The sequence below is a fragment of the Copidosoma floridanum genome, unplaced genomic scaffold (assembly GCF_036245765.1).
Source record: "Copidosoma floridanum isolate Cflo_tuat_1 unplaced genomic scaffold, Cflo_Japanese_pri ptg000006l, whole genome shotgun sequence".
NCBI classification, from domain to species: domain Eukaryota; kingdom Metazoa; phylum Arthropoda; class Insecta; order Hymenoptera; family Encyrtidae; genus Copidosoma; species Copidosoma floridanum.
Genome location: NW_028321883.1, coordinates 26,335,836 through 26,356,049, shown reverse-complemented (window position 1 = coordinate 26,356,049; position 20,214 = coordinate 26,335,836). Strand labels below are relative to the sequence as shown.

Genomic DNA, 20,214 nt, shown 5'->3' with positions numbered 1-20,214 from the left:
GAGATTTTAACGATAGCAGTTCCTCTTTTTGGCTGCTCGTTATATCTCCTCTACTTTCTGGGTACTCACACCACGTTCTGCAGACAGATTTACGAAGATGTACCTTACGGTCAGGAGAAAGTGGAGGAAATTTTCCGGCAAGACCCATAACTTGCAGCTTCCGCTTCGCCTTTCCCAGTAATCGATATTTTTGGTGCACACGTACCCACATTGAATTTCACTCTCTCCTCCGTCGAGACGTGGTTGAACGTAACGATGGCCGCTCTGAATGTTTAGCTGAGAGTTATTTGTCTGTACCTACGAAAGGTATGAAAAAAAGATCATGGAAGTATATCTGTTTGTTGATGGCATACGGATAACTTTTATTTTAGAATTATTGATTGCATTTTTTTATTGCATCCCTTACATCAAGGATTGCCATCCCCTTTTAAAGGGAGGGACGAGCGGCGCTACATCACATTTTCAGTAGTACGAGTCAGCGTCATGTCAGACGCAGCTTGGAAAATTGGTCTTGTTCGTTTCTTTGGTGTAGAGTGTAGATGAGAGAATATAAAATTTCTCGAAATGGACCAGATGAGAGGTACTAGAGGACTATAGGCAAGGATGTAGTTTTGCGAACAAATGGAAAACTATGGTAAGGTCGTAAGGGATAATTTTGCTAGCTAGCTGGCGCATTGTGTAGCCCCACCACAGGCACTTAAACCTCTCCTCGAGTCCCTTAATCCTCTCCCTTCTTTCTTCACATCTTGCCAGTGAGGATTTTTTGTCTCACCTTCTGGGTTGCGTTACTAAACTACTTTGCATTCAAATGGCCAGTGAGAGCAGAGTAAAAGAAAACTCTAGCTGCCACCAACGATTCGTACCAGCCAAGACGGCTTATTCATCTCGTTTTTTCCGCCTCATTTCTTACGATAGCGCAAGCGTAGAGTATTTTCTTGGAGCATAATTCCTTTTTTCCCTTTCGTTGCAACTACTACCAGCCATTTCGTTACATTTTTTGTTGGTACTAATGGTTTTTAATGTGATTCTCAAGTGGTGATATTGTGCACTTGAGGTACTATAATTTATACCACTACTCGAAAAGGGCAAAGTGATTTTCGCATGTAAGCTATTACACTGTCATTTAGTTAAATGTAATAAATTGAGCTCGTGGATGCGTCCGCAGAAAGTTACAATGTTTATTATCAAATACCATCTCCAGCGGGAAAAAATTGCACTTGAATCAGTCGAAACATTCAAATGCTTACTTGAAAATATTATGAAAGTATTAATTTTTTTTGCCAGCAGTTCGGAGAACTTACAACGCTTCTTATACTTTCTTTCCCTCTCTATAGCATTCCTATGGGGCCCTTTTTTACAACAGTTAATTATCTGTCATATGCAGGCTAAGAAAAAAAAAATAAACCTTACAACGTTGCTAAAAGAGATTCTTTTATTTGCACGACCTACTTCCGTAGTTTGCAATTTTGCTCCAGTTTTATTTCCATCTCGTAAAATCTTTGAATTTTTTTCCGATTGAACGGCAAGGAGTTTATTAAATTTTTTTCCTGGAAATGAAAAATAAAACAGAGGAAAAAAAAAGATTAAAAGCAAGAAAGTATAACAAAGAAGTTGAAAAATAAAAAAGTGTGGTGAAAATGGGACGTAGGTTTTTTCGGCGGAAGGACGAGGCGAGGCTTCGGCAAAATTGGCGACGCCGGAAGCAAGTGCCAAATGAAGCGAGAAATACAAAGTAGAGCAGAAAATCCGATAAAAAAGAAAGGAGGTGAAATAAAATGCACGACTTGCTCTCCACTGTATAAAAGTTCGGGCGCTCGACACATTTGCTCGTCTCTAATTGTCACACACATAAATATTCTCTCAAATGCCCCCCTCCAAAAAATCCATAAATACAATTGCGTAAAAACTAAAAAATAAAAAAGCTAGCTTTGTACATAAAACGCAAACAGAGAGAAAAGGCGGTCGTATTCCAAATAAAAGTATACAGTGGTTGCGTCACGCTGTGCACACACAGTATTTCTCATACAGAGCGAACACCGAAGAAAAGCTTTGCCAAATTTCATTTCGCTGCGTTTTCCTCGGCCAGTCTAGTTCCTTCTTCTTCCCCCTTTGTTGTATTTTCAAGCGTCCATTTCTCTCATTCTTTTTTTGAGTACAGCGGAACTGAACGTGCACGTGACGCCGTCACCGTAGCAGCAGCTGTATGTACACGGTCGGTGGTGGAAATTGCCGATGTCGTCGATTGCAATGTGCTCTACAGAGACCCATATATATCACGTTTAAATTTTCCTCTTTGCTTTTTTCGTCGAGACCTCTCAGCTTTTTACGCTTCTGCCTGATGACGATGGTGGCAACGCTCGCTTACTCGTCAATAGGAAATGGGAGACTTTTCACATGTCCTGTACAGTATAGATTTTGTGAAGATGGAAGGAACAGCAACGGTGGTGGTGCCAGTCGATGATGGACACACTTGAATTTTTTTAGCACTGCTTCGGCAAAAAAGTGACGACTCCTCTTGCTTTGCTGTACTTGTACCTTAAACCAGTTTTTATGCAATATTCAAGTCTATGGAATAAACCAGACGTTTTGTTTTATCATCAGTCTAAATAATCGATGAATTTCTCACATAAAACAATGTACCGAGGACGAACACTTGTATGGATGTAAAGTGTGCGAAATAAATTTTAGGCAAATCATTAAAAATATAATTTTTCCTCATAGAAATTCTCAGTAAGAGTATTTTTTTTGCTTGTGCACATGCAGACTGAAAATATTCGTCCAGACTTTTATATACCTATTCTTATTCGTATGTATCAATTAACACACAAATGTTGAATCATCTTTTGGCAAAATTTTTTGGGTATCGAGTAAATCTGAATAATTGCGTCACGGACTCCGAAGAAATGAAATACGTACGGATCGAAATCCCCACGACAAACAAGACGGACACTCCTGGCTCGTGCATGTTAATTAACTATTTCCACCGCAGACCCGATATCAGAGAAAACTCGTTTGCTCAACGAAAAACATTTGTCTCAGTTGAGCTGTATTTCACCGAAATTTAAATGCATTGTTTGCTCCACCATAAAAAAAAAAGAAAAAAGACAAATTGGGGTAAAAATCCGTCGAAAAAGAAAACACCCAAATCAAAAAAATCTGTTCGTCCAATCAAGTGCTGGCATACCTTGTCGCTCGGGGGATCGCATACCAGCGCCGAATTCCTGAACCGCAAAGTAATCTACCCCCAACGTGGTTTCGTTGCTCCCGTGCATTGACATAGTCGTTGTCTCGTCGCTCGGCAGCTTGCGATTTCGCCTCGAGGCATGTCTGCGGCTGCGGGGCTCTTCAAAGCTTGAAACTTTTCGGGTGCAACGACGCTCCACGCCATGACTTATTGTCGCCTTGGGAATTTTCCTCGGGGCTTCTTTTAACCTCGTCTTAGCTCCAGGTCTACTGAGTTGGAAAGGAGTGAGCTGGCCAGGCTAGGGTTAATTTATGCTGGCTCAGGAGAGTTTGAATTTTAGATAATTTTAATTGCCTTCTTGTTTCGTAGACAGAGCGTACCAGTATGAATGAAAATGAAAGATTTACGTATTCGTTGTGAATTCATTTTTACACCATAAAAAATTACCTAATATACTATGTGATCTTATTTCTTGGGAATACAGATGTTACTTTCATTAATCATCCAGATTGGGCTGCAATACTGGACAGGCGTTAGGTAATCCACCCACCTGATTTGATAACATAAATTTATAAGGTTGTGTTTGAATATCCAGCAGTCACATAGATCTCAACAACTTTGATAAATAACAATGTGAATATTTCAATTTAAAAACTTTCAGAGATTCATATTATCTACGCTTAGAAATAAACGACCCAATATTTGAGGGGAGTCTGAGATCTGCTTTAATATTAACGTAAGTCACCGTCGTGACGTTGATAAATTGCGGCTAAAGTCACGGAAAAAACTCGATTAACCGTCCGTACCTTGTGCAAAGGACTTCCTCGATGTTTTCTCCGCTCAAGGATGACATGGGAAATTCAGAGTGTATATGGAATCTCCCCTGGACAGCCCCCAAAATTATTAGCCAAAAAGGGAGATCAGTAAGCAAGACCACAAATGCTTAGAAGGTATTTTAATGCGTGTCAACCAACTGAGAAAAATCCATACCTGAAATATCAAGCGAGTAGTGATGCGAGAAACTATTTCTTCTATTTGGCAAAAGGACGAGTCTGCATTCCGATCACGACTTGGACGTTGTTCTCTTGCACATCTTCTGCATATCCAGACTGCCATTGGCGCTGAAATCACAAAATCATACGTTCGTGAGGGGTGACAACTACGACGATATTCTCTGGGGTTAAAAAGTTTTTCACGAAAATCGCTCTTCCTGGCTCAGCTTTTGGCTTCTTGAAGCGAGTATATTTGTAGATGAATGAGCCTGTATGCCTTGCTTTTTTTAGAATTTGTAAATTTTAGTTCCAACAAATTAAAAATTCATTCGTACCATTTTTCAATCGATTTTTCAATTTTTTAAGCTTTACCTAAGCGACAGTTAAGAAAAAAAAAAAAAAAAAAAAAAAAAAAAAGAAACCAGCGAGTAAAAAAAGTAATATCCTCTGTATCCCAGCAAGTCTCTTAACTCTCCATATCTCTAAAAAATATAAAGTACTTTTCTAGTACCTCAATAAAATTTTTAACCGAATTATTATTATTTTATTTTATTTTATTTTATTTTTTTCAATTTTTCAGTTGAGAGAAATCACAGTGCCACATGGGGAGAAGGTGACAGTGAGATGTCGCGAGATCGGCAAGTACAAAATCGTCGGCGACACAGTCCTCAAATGCCGCAACGCCATCTGGAGTGGAAAACCGCCTTCCTGTATAGCCACTACTGCCATATCTAATTACACCGGTAAGTATTATCCTTACAGAGTCTGTACACTTTTTTCACAAGTACCGTCTGTTCTTTGTATTAAAAGAGATGGAGAAGCTTAGCTGTTTTCTTAAGGGAAGGATCTCATGAGAAGTAAGAGCTAAAACTGCTGTATCGCGTGCTGGGAGTTTGTTCGATCATCCCGTCTAAGCCATCTGACATCGTTTGGCTTCTTTTCGTTTCAATCCATTATCTTTTTTTCGAGCTAATGCTTTTTCTTGATATCTATTATTTCTTAACTTTTTTTCTCTTTGAGCAATAATATTATCATTGAGTTATTGAATTTTTTTCAAGTCGTCAAAAAAGAAAAAAAAATCGTAAATAACATTTCTTGCTTTCGATTGCATGAAAATAATTGCAACAAAATTCGTGGTTTTTTTTTTTTTACGAAAAAGATAAATTAATTCTTATACACAGTCAGAGGGAAGCATAAAATTTGTGATTGAAGATAAAAGAATAAGAGTGGGCGCGTGCTCCCACCATCGTTCTGTTTCTCTCTCTCTCCCTTCAGACAAAAGCTTCATCATCTCATACAGAGTGATCCTCTGGTTCCTCTTTTTTGGGGTCTAGCTCATCTCCACGAAATAACGTCACGTACGAGAAGTCCAATTCACCAGAGTTACATGCCCTACCAGTCCATTTAATAAACGAGTCTTTATCTGGCCTTCGTCCCTTTTTTGGGTTTATCCTCCCCGTCACCCGGCCTCTACTCTGATTTACTTCGTTTTACGTGCGGCTTTTATTCTCGTTAATTTAATGTGCCGTCACCTCCATCATGTGAATAATTTAGTTATATTCTGGCTTGAAAGTAAAAGACAACAGAGAAAGAGTAGTTGGTATGTCTGCCCATACTGTAGTATTTCTACTTGAAAATTAAATATTTAGATTTTATATTTGAGGTTCGCAACATAAAAAAGTATATCATTGTCAAAAAAGTCAACTCGTGCGCACACAAACAGACGCACCTATTAAAAAATTTCGATCTCTGCCTACAGGAGCTAGAAGAAAAATTATAAAACGTAGAAAACATCAAAACTCAAAAAAAATTTCTTCTTCTCTATTTTTCTATTCGGTAACGCTGGTGACGATGTTTTGCAATGCAGACAGTCACTTCTCAGCGGTGACAAAGAAACGATGCTCTCACTTATCCTTGCCTATACCATCTTACTATTAACTTTCTGGCCACGTATAGAGCTCGTCACAGTGCCAAGAGTCATGAATGTGTGAGTGGGCTCTTTCCGCAAAAGTCAGGAAACGGGTGCTTCGGGTGCGTATGCAAATTTGCATTTGGACTTTGTCACGTAATTACAGATTCGTTTTGCGGTCTCGGATTTTCCGAGAGAAATTCTTATTCTTTGGACTATGTGTTCCTCCGATTAGGATTCCTCGGTGCTCTCCATCTCTGATTGCTTTGGGATTCACTGGTGTGATTATACAGTAGTGTAGATCGATTATGGTCAGACGTGCGTAAGAAATTTACGTATATTCATGTATAGTTAAGAATAGTTTTATTACTGCTTTTCTCTACATACAGTTGCTTCAGGATCTACTAAAATTGATTTTTAGTTGTACATTCTGTGGTCAGACTATCGCAAAAACGTAATTTTTTTATTTACCAAATCAAAATATTTTCCTCATGCAGCTTCGTATCTTTCATTTTTTTTACTCTCTTTATGTATGGAATCATTAAGCAGCTGTCCTTTCAACTACCTAATTTTGTACTTATTTCGAAATAGTATTTATCCTTAATCTCCCATCTTCAACTCTTTTGAAAATCCTTAACATAAATTTAAGTAGTATAGATCGATTATAGGTAGACGGTAGTAATCAAAATATTAATGTGTTTCTTTTAAAAAAATTTTATTTCATTTGTCTGAGATTGGTAAAAAAAAAATTACAATACATCATGTTTGCTGTTTCTACCTTTGAGCGTAAAAAATTTGTTTACCATTTGTATACGTAATGTTCGCGCATATTTGCATGAGAACTGCATTAATGGCTAGTCATCGGATCTCAAAGCCCACCAAAGCTTAACTCATTCACTCCTTCTTCACATCTCTTCTGCCAATCAATATTCTTACAAAATTTAAAATCTTCTATTTCACGTCATATTAATAACCGCAAAAAAAAACTTTAAGTCAAACTTATTGAAAGGACAAAATCGATTAAAAGAAGACATCACAATAAAATTCGTAGTTTTCTCTTAATTCTTCCTTTGTGTCCATTCTTTCGCCTCCTTCAATCCTTTCTATAATTCTGGTACTTCTACAAAATTTATATTTTTTTAGAGTCAAATCATAAATAAATGGCTATCCCCTGAACCCCGTAGCTTATTTATGTTTATTTCGTACAACCCTCAAATCTTTAGGGTGAATTACAGCAGACGAAAACAACTCGTGAGTAAGGAAAAATATTTGGGAGGAATGAGAAGCAGAAAAGAAAATAAGCCTTAAAGGGTACGTGGGGGATGAAGAGAACAGAATCTTAAATAAACCGTCTTCTTCAACATGCGTATCTACACGGAGGTGGCACAAAAGGATGGTCCATGAATATTCAGGGCTTCTTAACATTTTTTTGTTTTGTAGACAGTGTGGTGGGAAGATGCGAGTACTGTATTTTATATGTAAACAGCAAATGAACGACGAAGAACCTTTTACAAGAGAGAAATAAAAGAGGCGAAAGTAGCTGTGGGTTATTAACGGGAGGGTTCTAGTGAAGCGAATGAGAGGCTTTGACCGAGTCAAACGGATAAGAAATGAGCATAAGATGCTATTTCCTCTAAAACACCAAAAGGATATTCCAGAAAAAAAGCAATGAATCCCCCTTTTCATTTATTTCAAGATGTCCTCGACCTCCCCTTTATTCATTTTCGTGCTCACGAACCACAAGCACTTTTATGGTGTCCATCAGAAAAAAATTCCTAAAAAGTAAATCAAAGAAATCCCTCCCTCAGTCCGAGCATGGAAAAGTCCTATATTTCACTTCCCTGTGGGATTCACAGGCAAGTAGCCACTGCAGCGTCAACCAAAGCAATAAAGTGCGCCTTGTGGTGTCGTTACGATGTTTGTTTCAGAGGATGTGCCGCCTACGATACTCTTCGGGCTCCCAGCGGGTTCGGCGACGTTCGAGCCCTCGGGCTCCTTGGCCGTCTTTCCTGGGAGTATCCTGCATCTCGAGTGTCTCTTTGCCAGGCGCCTCGGCAACCCCGAGTGGACCTGGACCTCGAATTTTCGACAATACTTGACTGGTAAGTACAACTCTACAACTTTTCAGTCAAATTTGGTTTTAGTACAGCTTTAAATATATCCTTTTTTTTATCTCAAAATAGTAGTGTCATCACGTGCTGAACGTGTATTACCATTTAATTTTGTCATGTATTCTAGTCATCCCCACATAGGTCCCCAAATACACAGGCATTATTTCAGTGTAATCAACATAATTACCCACTTGGGACCCCCTGTTACTTTGACCTTTTTCTTTAATTAAAGTCCTCGTCAGTCACATACTCAGAAAAAAAATATCGTGATTATCGTGGATGGCAGGCAGTAATAGTGGCAGGTTAAATATAATTTAATTTCGCAGCCACACGAGGTGGGGCCGGAGAAAAAACAAAGAGGAGGAATCAGTACTCGTCGCTTATTCCAACGGCGTAGAGACCACTGCTACCCGCAAATTTCATTTCTCTCCCTATGCATACAAGTATGTGTGAGTATGTCCTCGCAAAAATGAGCAGGACCATTCTCTCATTCCCTACTCTCGTCACCGAGTGATATATTGCAGGCACGGCTAGTAGCTGTGGTCACTCCCCAATCGTCCATATGTGTAAGTAATAGGAACGTGTAATTGTATGTGTACTGACGTTTGGTATCAGTGGATTTTTAATTTGCCCAATCTTGTGTATTTGCCCAATCTTGTGCATAGTTTAAAATTTCTTAGCCATATTATCATAACATTTGAAAAAGGTCAAACGTTGTTTTGAACAGGATTATTTCGATGATGACACCGTTGCTAGGACGATTTTCAGCCCTCTCTGGTACGAACAGCTGTATAGACACAGGTACACGCGGATGCCATGTCATCCTGAAACTGATATCATTCATCTCAGGCATTGATCACACACGCCACTATTTCCTTTCCCTGTCCTGATGTCACTGATTGGTGCTGCAATCAATTTCAAATGCGTTTGCTCTGTAGCTCTTAAACTCTAAAAGTTTTGTTTTTTATCATCGATGTCCGTAGTTCTAGCGGTGTGGTATGTATTTTATGTTTATATGCGGCAAATATTCAGAGGAGTCTAAAACGTGTGAGAGAGCAAGAAAAATGCAATTTTTTATTCATTATTTTCTATAAGTTATACGATGAATTTTCTACTTGAATTTTGTTTTTCTTTTCGAACATACTGAAACCCAATAGACTATCTATAAAGCTTCATGTCAAATTAACGAATTGCCTGACCAAAATGTGGCTATACTACTTAAGAAATTTTTCCAGTTTAAAAACTTGTTTCGCATACAAAAAAATTAGACAATCTAATACATATCCTACTCCGGAAGTTTTTTTTTCACGTAACACGGAAAACTCTCACACGCCAAGCCTCTGCATATTGGGGTCCACCCAACAGCTCTCATGCACGCAATTTTTGGTGACGCAAGGGAATAATTCGCTGTAGTTAAGGACAAGCGTTATTTACGCCAGGGTTCTCTACTGTGCCTATAAATATACGCAACGCACGAGGCAATCGTCCGGTTCATCGCGATGAAGCATTGACGGGCGTCCAGTGTAGTTAAGGTAGAAGCACCGGCGGCACCGCCAGACAGATTAATGCCGCTGCACGTATCCCCAGTATCGCTCGCACACATGCCACGCTCGTTACCGTCAATTCCACCCATTTGCCAAGATGATTGACTTTCCACTCACTCACCAGTTTGCATGCGAGCGAGTGAAAAAATATGAAGGTGGCAGTCGGACGGGGCATGTTTTATCAGGATGATATTATTTTAGACGGAGGAAATTGCAAGGGGAAAAGTGATGTACGTGCATGCATGGGTGACATAATGTTGGGCGGTCTAGGAATACCTTTACGTAGTAAATAGTGGTGTTTATTTTTCCACTTCATATTTTGGAGTCTCTGAATGCTAGATTTTCTAGTAATATCACGTGAGAATTTTTTAAAAATGTATTCAAGCTTCTGTGGCTTAATCGTAAAGCTTAATCGTAAAGTGTAAAAACCTCGGGCGAGGGTGAACAAGAAACCTAATGATTTTCATTGATTGTTTCATGCTTCGTTATTTTTATAAGATTTAATATATTATTTTAACAGTCCAGTAAACACAAGGAATTTTGTGTTGTTTGCAGGCTGGGCGATTTCCCAGATAGAAAGGGACTGGAAGTATCGGCTGTCGATATACTACGCGAAAACCCAAGACTCCGGCATCTATACCTGCACGACACCTCGAGGCCTCACAAATTCCATCAAGGTACACGTCGTCGGTGAGTATACACACATACACTTAAAAAATTTTCGACGTACTCGAAAGGAAGTATCGTATACCTGTACTCATTTACCGCACGGGTCAACGACAGCCCAGAATTTCCAACAAAGCTCAAGTTATCCAAGCACCTTGTGGTATTAAACACATGTGCGTTCTCAAGCAAAATATTTTTGTCACCCACGCATTCCCTTTTTGTGTGTTAGCTCGGCGTTTGGGGTTAACACGTGTACGTGTACCACCGTCAGGGGTAGAAAAAAAACGACACTTTGTACTATGAGCAAAAATGTAATTAAAATTCTGACTTTGACCATGTATGGTAACTGCTTGAGATTCCAGAGGAAACAGAACGAATTCTGTCTCCAGATGAGCGTAAGAGCTCGTCATTAAAACAAGTGGTCTCATTTAGTAATGAGTGTGATTTTTCGAGCGAAATTGTCATGATCACCAAGATTGCGTAATCACATTGTATCTACCTACAGTTTTTAATTTTGGTGCCGTAAAAAAAAAAAAGATAATTCAATCGATCCAACAAACTGAAAAAAACAATACTTTCAGGAAATTGATTTCTTTTATTTTTTATTATCATTAATTATCATACAAAAATCTAAACACTCTTTCGTCATTAACAAAAACCTGTTAAGACATGTTCTACTACTATTGTTCAATTCAATTTATTATTCAATTATAACTGAATGAAGTAATTTTTCTCCATCGCCGCGTTAATTAAAATCAGTTTTTAATTGACCTACAGCGATGTGCCTGTTGATGATGGCTTCACACAGCACAGCGTAATAAACGATGCTCGAGGAAATGTGGAGCAGGATCGACGATATCGACATACTAAAACAGGATATTTTTCATGTTTTAATTAATGCATCTACCTAACAACTTTTGAGTTATTAACGTGACAGTTGATAGAAAAGGTTATTCATGATTAGAGGGTGCACTTAAAATGAAAAATACACACTACTGAATTAGTACACTGTATAATAGTTTAAGAAAAAATATTACTAAAAGGTGCATTGAAAAAAAGCAAATTAATAAAACTGCAGAATTAAATGAGGATCAAGGCCTTAGCTAAGCTATCAAGTTCTTGGCCATGAATACAAAAATGAACTCCAGCGAGGTTTAGGTCAACTCGTACTAGTCAAACGTACTTCCTCATTCTTGTCAATCCCAAACTCCAAAACCGACCAAAGTAAATTACTTACCACTTGTTTAGTTATGTCTGGCATACATCCGTGTGTAAATAAAGCTGCATAGAAATCCTGAAAAAATAATACAAGAGGAAGACATTGTGAGCAGTTAAATAGGATTAGAGGGATGAATCGAGTATTTTGTTTCAGACGTGCACTGCCCGCAGCTGAAGAAACCAGAGCCACCTCTGATTGCGAATATAGAAGGTCCGCGACTCGGTGAGGCTGCGAAGTTCGAGTGCCCGCACAGCCACCGGCTCGAGGGAGCATCGGCTATCACTTGCCAATATAATGGTAAGTGTAATTTGAGTCTAATATAAGTAAATTACGACACTTTTGCAAATTAGACATTGTTTTCATTTGTATAGAACCTTTTGTTTCTCGGGTCCCTCTCTCATTTCGGGACACTACATTTTGTGCATTATTTTATTTTAACTTGGAACCTGAAACTCTTTCTGGAAACAGGGGTATCGTTAAAAATAGCAAAAATTGTTAGTCATTAAAATTTATTAAAATATTTTTTTTTTATTACGTATTTAAGGCTATAACAATCGTTTTTGAAATTATACTTACGTATACAATAACCTCCTGGGTTGTCCCCTGCGTGACTATAAACCTCTTCAAAGCCATGGGATCAATAAAAACTCGAAATATTGGGCTAAATGATTTGCTAAAACTTTAAACGCTCGTAACTCCGTAAATAATAGAGATAGAGCCAAATAAGCCCTATTTTGAGATCATAAGAATTTGTTTAAAAATTTTTTTTTTAATTTACCTATATAAATCTGTAACAATCGTTTTAGAAATTATACTTACGCATATCATAACCACCTGGGGTGTTCCTTGCATCACTAGGAACCTCTACAAAGCCATGGGATCAATAAAAATTTGAAATATTGGGCTAAATGATTTGCTAAAACTTTAAACGCTCGTAACTCCGTAAATAATGGAGATAGAGCCAAATAAGCCATACTTTGAAATCATGAAAATTTATTTAAAAATTTATTAAAAATTTTTTTTTTTTAATTTACGTAGATAAACCTGTAACAATCGTCTTAATAATTAAACTTACGGATATCATAACCTCCTGGGGTGTCCTTTGCATTACTAGAAACCTTTACAAAGCCATGGGATCAATAAAAATTCGAAATATTGGGCTAAATGATTTGCTAAAACTTTAAACGCTCGTAACTCCGTAAATAATGGAGATAGAGCCAAATAAGCCCCATTTTGAGATCATAAAAATTTATTAAAAATTTTCTTTTTAATTGACGTATATAAATCTGTAACAATCGTCTTAATAATTAAACTTACGGATATCATAACCTCCTGGGGTGTCCTTTGCATTACTAGAAACCTTTACAAAGCCATGGGATCAATAAAAATTCGAAATATTGGGCTAAATGATTTGCTAAAACTTTAAACGCTCGTAACTCCGTAAATAATGGAGATAGAGCCAAATAAGCCCTATTTTGAGATCATAAAAATTTATTAAAAATTTTCTTTTTAATTGACGTATATAAATCTGTAACAATCGTTTTAATAATTAAACTTACGTATATCATAACCTCCTGGGGTGTCCTTTGCATTACTAGAAACCTCTACAAAGCCATGGGATCAATAAAAATTCGAAATATTGGGCTAAATGATTTGCTAAAACTTTAAACGCTCGTAACTCCGTAAATAATGGAGATAGAGCCAAATAAGCCCCATTTTGAGATCATAAAAATTTATTAAAAATTTTCTTTTTAATTGACGTATATAAATCTGTAACAATCGTTTTAATAATTAAACTTACGTATATCATAACCTCCTGGGGTGTCCTTTGCATTACTAGAAACCTCTACAAAGCCATGGGATCAATAAAAATTCGAAATATTGGGCTAAATGATTTGCTAAAACTTTAAACGCTCGTAACTCCGTAAATAATGGAGATAGAGCCAAATAAGCCCTATTTTGAGATCATAAAAATTTATTAAAATTTTTTTTTGTAATTTACGTATATAAATCTCTAACAATCATTTTGAAAATTATACTTACGTACATCATAACCTCCTGGGGTGTCCTTTGCATTACTAGGAACCTCTACAAAGCCATGGAATTAATGAAAGTTTGAAATATTGGGCTAAATAATTTTTATTGTTGAACCAATTTTATTTTGTTGAGAGGAAATTATGGATAAAATATAAAATTCATTAATTAGAGATATGGCATAACTAAGTTTCATAGCACAGAAATTATTTCCGTAACCATGACACTTGAACTGTTTTTCGTGAAGTGTTGAAGTAATAGAATTCGTCGAAGGTACACATAATTTTTTTCTTTTTCAGGCAAATGGTCAGCTAACATGCCGCGTTGCGAAGCGATAATATGTCCACCTATTCAGCCCATGAACCCAAAGCTCCAGTTACTCGAGCACAATAACAGTTACAGCGGCCGGGCGACCTTCACTTGCATGTGGGGCCACAAGCTCGTTGGTCCCCAGAGTATAAGATGCTCAAACAATGGCACCTGGAGTGGACCAATACCCACGTGCTTAGGTAAGCAAAGTTTTCAATACCGATCGAACTGGATACAATCTTTTTTGCTCAAATAACGTAACCAAAAATTGTCAAACTGAAAAAGTCGTGAAAATGGATAAAATGACGTGGGTGGAAATTGGTTCGTTACATCAAGGGTGTGTGCCCAACTTTAGCGTATCTTCCAAGTTACGGCCAAGTGTCGACTTATATAGGATGGGCGCGGCAAGACTTCCTGTACACTGTATGTGTAGATACGCTTGGTGAGTTACTCGTTTTCGTTCTACCTATGTCGAGAGTTCGCAGCTATCGGACTTCTCGCGTCTTGCATAATGTGCTTTATAAGGGGCTGCAATTACGTATATGCAACTTTAATCGTACATTTTGAGAATAATTAATGAAATTTAAAAAGCCTTGCGTTAGGTATGTATGCGATGGATGGAAATACAATGGTAAAACGCTCCTAATCATTCATCAAACTAGTACGGGTTATAACTCTTATTGCTTTTACTGGCAACCTTAAACTGTTTTCTAAATGCACATTAATCCCATTTTTCATGCCCCCACAAATCCTGGACAAAAATAAAGTAAAAACATGTAGCTTTGGAGTGGGTTTTAATATAATATGTTCACGAGATTCAATCTGACGGTAATTGGATTACATACAACCATGTGAATTGGTCTATTGATTCGATTGTAAAATTAATCATCAGTTCCATATTATTATTCTATATAATTGATCCGTACATAGGAGATACTACAGATATATTTAAAAATTACATTCACAGCGTTTTTGTTTTCATTAAGTTCACTTAACGTATCGCAATGGAGCATCAAAATTACACATTGCTTCCACATGCATAACCATCAAGCTTGTCACCATATCTTGTTATTAATAGCACAGCAAACGCAAAAAAATATTCGACTAGACAACGATACACAGAACAACTAATGTCGTTGGCAAATGAAAGCAGAGTAGCCCTTGACGGGATTTCTGACAAAAACTGTTTGGTTCGATGAATGTAGGGACGCAGAGTCTTTTGGAGCGTGAAAAGGGCAGGCTCGATAAAAGCCAAGGTAATTACAAATAACAAGGGCTCAATTTTCCACGTGTCCTCGGGAAGCGGGAGGCTCGGCGTCGTGTTTTCTTTCCCATCTCTCCTTCTCCTGGGGAGTAAAAAAATCGAGGTCCATGCTCCTGACAAAGGGAGGGTCGTTATCTGACTACGGTGTCTTGTATAGGTTCACTCGTATGTAGACAACGCAAAGAAGAAAGGCAAAAGAACAGAGGAAAGTTTGCTTGGCTAAAAAACTCGAGGGTTGCCTACCGACCAAGGGTCAGAATTTTATGGGTGGCTGCCACACTATTTCCAGGAAATCGTTTATTTATTTTTTTTTAAGGAGGTATAGTTTTGAGGATGAAGTGTTTTCGTGGGATGCATGATTAGGATTTTAAATTTGATAGGCTACTGTGCATATATGGTGGGAAGCTAACCCACTTTTCTTCTGTTTTGATCACGTTACATTCACTGAATTAATTGATACGTGTAAAAATAAATGCCAATGACTGACAAGTAGGGGATAAGACAGAAAACTGAAAAAGATCGGGTGAAGTTAAAGATGCTGATTCATATAGTGATGTGAATTTGGCTATTTAAATCCACCAATATTCAGTTAATACTCGCGTAAAATGTCACATAATTAAATAAATAAGAAATTACTTGCAGTGAAAAAAAGGCTGGTATTATTAATTCGCTCTTCTAAACGGGAGCTTTCACCAGTGGTATCAAGTCGCGCCATATGTTTTCCGCGAAACAGAAAGTGCCTAGTGAAGTTCTTCTGAAAAATTAAATCACCCGCTGTGGGCCATTTATTTTTCCCGACGCTCGAAACTATTCTTTCCGTGTCCACCTCCAACTTCTTTCTCTTTTTTCGTTCTCACTTCTTAGTTTTCAGTGCTCTCTCTTCTCTCAACTACCTTCTCTTCCGTTCCCGTTTCTAACGTCAGTGACGACGACAATCACCAGCTTCCTTCACAAGCCTTTTTTCTGATTCTCATTTGCGGGTACCTTTGCCTACTTTCATCTCTTTCGTTTCTTCGAAGGCTTCTCGTGCTAACCCCCCTTTTTTTCTAACTCTCCTTTTCCCCTTTTTTCTTGAAGCTTCAGGTAGCTCAGGATGATTCACAAAATTGCACGGCCACTTTACGCAGTGGCAAAGCATTTTCGCTAATAGAGATGGAGAATGGTCTCCTCCACGTATAATGCGTGCTCATATATCCAGGCCTAGAGGGGGAGAAAGTTGTTGAAAACTGACACGGAAGTTGGACGCACATCGACAACAACAAAAAGGAGTGTATTTGATTTTGTTGCTAGTTTATCAGGGAACTAGCCATGTATCAAGTTTACTACGCGTATACCCCCAGCTTTTCAAGTTAATTTCAACACAAGTCTAACAAGTTGTTGATTCTCCGTTTTAAAATGCTTGATGTTTTAATTGCTTCACAATACAACAGGAAATATTTCCATGTTTGTCTGTCTGTAGAGATAACGTGTCCAACGCCCGAGACGCCCATAAACGGGGAGCTGATGGACAACCAACAGCAGCAGTGGTCGAGGCGCAAGGACCAGACGCACCGGGTGGGCTCGTTGGTGCGCTTCTCGTGCCTGACCGGACACCAGCTCGTTGGCCCCGCCTCGGCCATCTGCACCGAAAACGGCACGTGGTCGCACCAGCCGCCAATATGTAAGTCCCCCTTTGCTGTACTCTATAGTGTCTATATATAGCGTGTATGTGTATGTGTGTGTGGCGAATTGGCTCGCGATTGATTGGTCATTGTCCATCCTCGTGGATGGAATAAAAGAGCACTTGATTGGAAATTTCCTCGGATCATTGGGTACAGCGTGGAAAGCAAAAAAAAAACTGATACAATGGATAGTGGTTACTGTATATGTTTTTTCCTTCGTTGCAAACTTCAATGTTTCCAATAACAAGCAGAAAATTCATTGTACGTTTCGAGAATCAGTGAGAGTTTCACGATAAGCTGTACATCCCCCACAGGTGTATTTACAGACCGCGGCTCACGGCATACTTTTCCCGCAGCACAAAACTACCAAAACTAGAGGTTCTGGACCACCTTCGATCCATTTCCTTTCATCAAATGCTGGCTACGGTCCAAAACAGAAAAATAATATCTCTTGCAACCACATAGTCAAAGAGAATCGAAAAACAATGTAAACTATACCTGGTATTTACATAGTTTTCGGGATCATCGCAATCTCACTTTTTTGTTGGTCCCTCAACGACAGACGCGGATATCAGTTTGTCCTTTTCGAGCATAGGTAGGTAAGCAAGATAGAAATAGGCTATTTCGATGGAAGATAGGATGACTAGACAACAAAAGAGGGAAAAGAAGCGCGAAAGCAATATCCGGCCACCCACACCGCAAATCACTCCTTCCCCATACGTTGACCCTCCGAGGCTCTTCTGTCCCAAGCACGTGTGCCACTGGCCCCGTCCCTCCCTCGAGTTAGCAGATAAAGGTAACCGGTGCAATCGCAGCTCATACATCATTCCGTCGCCGTGTACGTCTGTCCATCTCCTTTTTTCTTCTCCTTGGCACCCTCGGCTACGCAGGCACTAATTGCTCCGACGCAGAGAAGTCATTTTCTCGAGTAAACGCAATTTCGATTCGGGAATCGTTTGATCGCGCTGCAGCGAAAAGGGAAGGGCCTAAGGTGTGGGTCTCTGATGTGGAGTCTATTAAACCTCGAGTACTGCGTGAGTCTGCTTTTTCCGTACCTCACGATGAGAGTCCGTGTTTGAAATCGAGAAGTTAGCTGCGATACGTTTCAGTAGCTAATTATTTAGATGGAAGCAAAGCAAACTGTTATTACTGTTATTATTATTATTATTATTATTAATATTATTATTATTATTATTATTATTATTATTATTATTATTATTATTATTATTATTGGGAAAGTTTAATCATCTGCGTAATTATAGTTGTATGGATATTTGAGGAGTGAGTGGATGCTGTTTAATTACTCATCAGCACGTCTTGCACAACAAAACCTTAAAATCGTTGTAAAGAATCACATGAAGGTATAGTCTCCCTCATTGGGATGTTGTCTTTTTATTTGTTCGCAGGTGACGTGAGGTGCCCCTATCCGGGTGACCCGATCCACGGGCGCATAGCGCCACTGAAGTTCTGGTACAAATCGGGCGACACCTTACAGGTGAGCTGCTCGCCGGGCTACGTGACGCCGCTCGAGCCAGTGCGGAAACCAACTTGTCAAGAAAACGGCCAGTGGAGCGATCCACCCCCGCCGTGTCGGTCCTACAGGGACGTGTGATGATGGCCATATGGTGGGGATATTATTTTTCGTATTGATGATTCGGAGGATATGCCATAGGGAAACACATCAAAAAAACTTTAAATTGAAATCACGAGGAGATAATAATGCCAGGATGATCAAACGGTGGAGAGGATAGGAGTAGGATCAATGAAAAAAGTGTGAACGTTCGAGGAAAGGCGAAGGAGAGAGGGTGTCCACAAGACGTGATCTGCTTGTCAACTACTCCTGTCTCACCGTGGTACTGGAGAAAACACACAGAGACTTGAAGACATTTCTGAAGATTTCACTAAACAAACCATCGCCATCATTTTTATATATGCATACATGTGCACACATCCTTCCTGTTTTTATTCCAATACATAAAACGAACATTATCATACCTTTCAGCCAGAATACATATGTGAATTTATTTTTATTTTTTGTTTTTCATTTATTTCTCTACAAATCAAAGACAAAGAGAGAAAGGAAGAGAGAGAGCGAGAGAGAGAGAAAAAGAGCAAGCGTTAGTTCATAAATGTAGCTTGTGATGGGAAAGGCAGAAACGCGCGAATGAGAGTCCAAAACTGTTTTTAGAGGAATGGTTGGCACGAAACCCATTTAAACTATGGATCCCACTTAGTACTTTTTTGCTTGTTCTTTAGCACATAATCAAAAAACCCTGCCACATTTTGAAAAAATAGAAAAGCACGTGCCAAGAAAATGTTTGGCACGTCTGAGCGTCTGACCAAACGCTGATCTCTACTACTTGATTCTCGTCTCCTTTCCTCCCCATACTTCCAGATCTTTTTTGAGGACCGATTTTGTTTACCACTATCAGATGGGCATTACAAGCAAAAGTCAAAAGGTGGAGGTACCAAAAAAGTTGTCGGACACGTTTGTCACCATTAAAACTCGCTCATCGACAGACCCCCGGTCCTCTCCTCCAATCCACGTCGTACAAACCGACGACAAGCCACTAGATGTGTGGAGCGAGAGAAAAGGTCGGGCAGTCCAGCAGATGGTGGAGTGAGAGATTAATATGGGGTACTACTCCCCCCAACCCCAAGGCCAACGGAGCAGTGGTGGTGACGGTGTGGCGGTGCGCAAAGTGTAAATATTAATCCCCGGTTCACGCACCCTTTCTGTCTTTCCCTTCCCTCGCGGCTTCTGACCCTCACAACTGCAAAATGCGTATGCTCATGCATATTCGCAAGTGAAGTCAACTCCGAGCAGAACGAGAAAGGGATGCGTATGTATTCGAGTAACAACAGTTATTTTTGGTGGTACAAAAAGATGGGATTAAATTACGCGCTGCGAGTTCGAGCTTGGCGTGTGAGAGAAAAAAAAAGATAATTGGAGAGAAAGATAAACAGTAGTATGAATTGACTTGATAATCGTTTTCATTATAATTATCATTATGGAGTACGACACTCGATGGCTTCACGGTTCATGAGCAAATCGTAGCCATGACTCTGGCATGCAATGCTGGTTTTGACACTTATTGTTTAAAACTTTTTTTTTTTTTTTTTTTGAATTTTCGATTTCGACCTCTCAGTATAAGGTGTAGGGCATGTGTAAGATGGGGGAAAAAAATAAATAAAACGAAGCTGTCTGCTGAATCAAACAATAATCAAAAGTAGTGGTGTATTTTTCGTATGAAACACGTTTTATCCTACCATCGATGTCAAAGAAAGGTAGTTGAAAGTTAAGTGACGCATGAGCATTTT

General features: G+C 38.9%; 1 protein-coding gene across 1 annotated transcript in view; it reads left to right on the top strand.

Annotated features, from left to right (window-relative positions):
* Window positions 1–19,980, top strand: part of hig (locomotion-related protein hikaru genki) — a 29,762-nt gene extending 9,782 nt beyond the window's left edge. Inside the window, exons 3-9 of the mRNA XM_014363424.3 lie at window positions 4,757–4,919; window positions 8,014–8,187; window positions 10,296–10,430; window positions 11,779–11,922; window positions 13,959–14,168; window positions 16,692–16,892; window positions 18,300–19,980. Coding sequence (XP_014218910.2) covers window positions 4,757–4,919; window positions 8,014–8,187; window positions 10,296–10,430; window positions 11,779–11,922; window positions 13,959–14,168; window positions 16,692–16,892; window positions 18,300–18,505 — 1,233 coding nt within the window. The 3' untranslated portion in view covers window positions 18,506–19,980. The remainder of the gene's footprint in view (window positions 1–4,756; window positions 4,920–8,013; window positions 8,188–10,295; window positions 10,431–11,778; window positions 11,923–13,958; window positions 14,169–16,691; window positions 16,893–18,299) is intronic.
* Window positions 19,981–20,214: the final 234 nt, after the last annotated feature.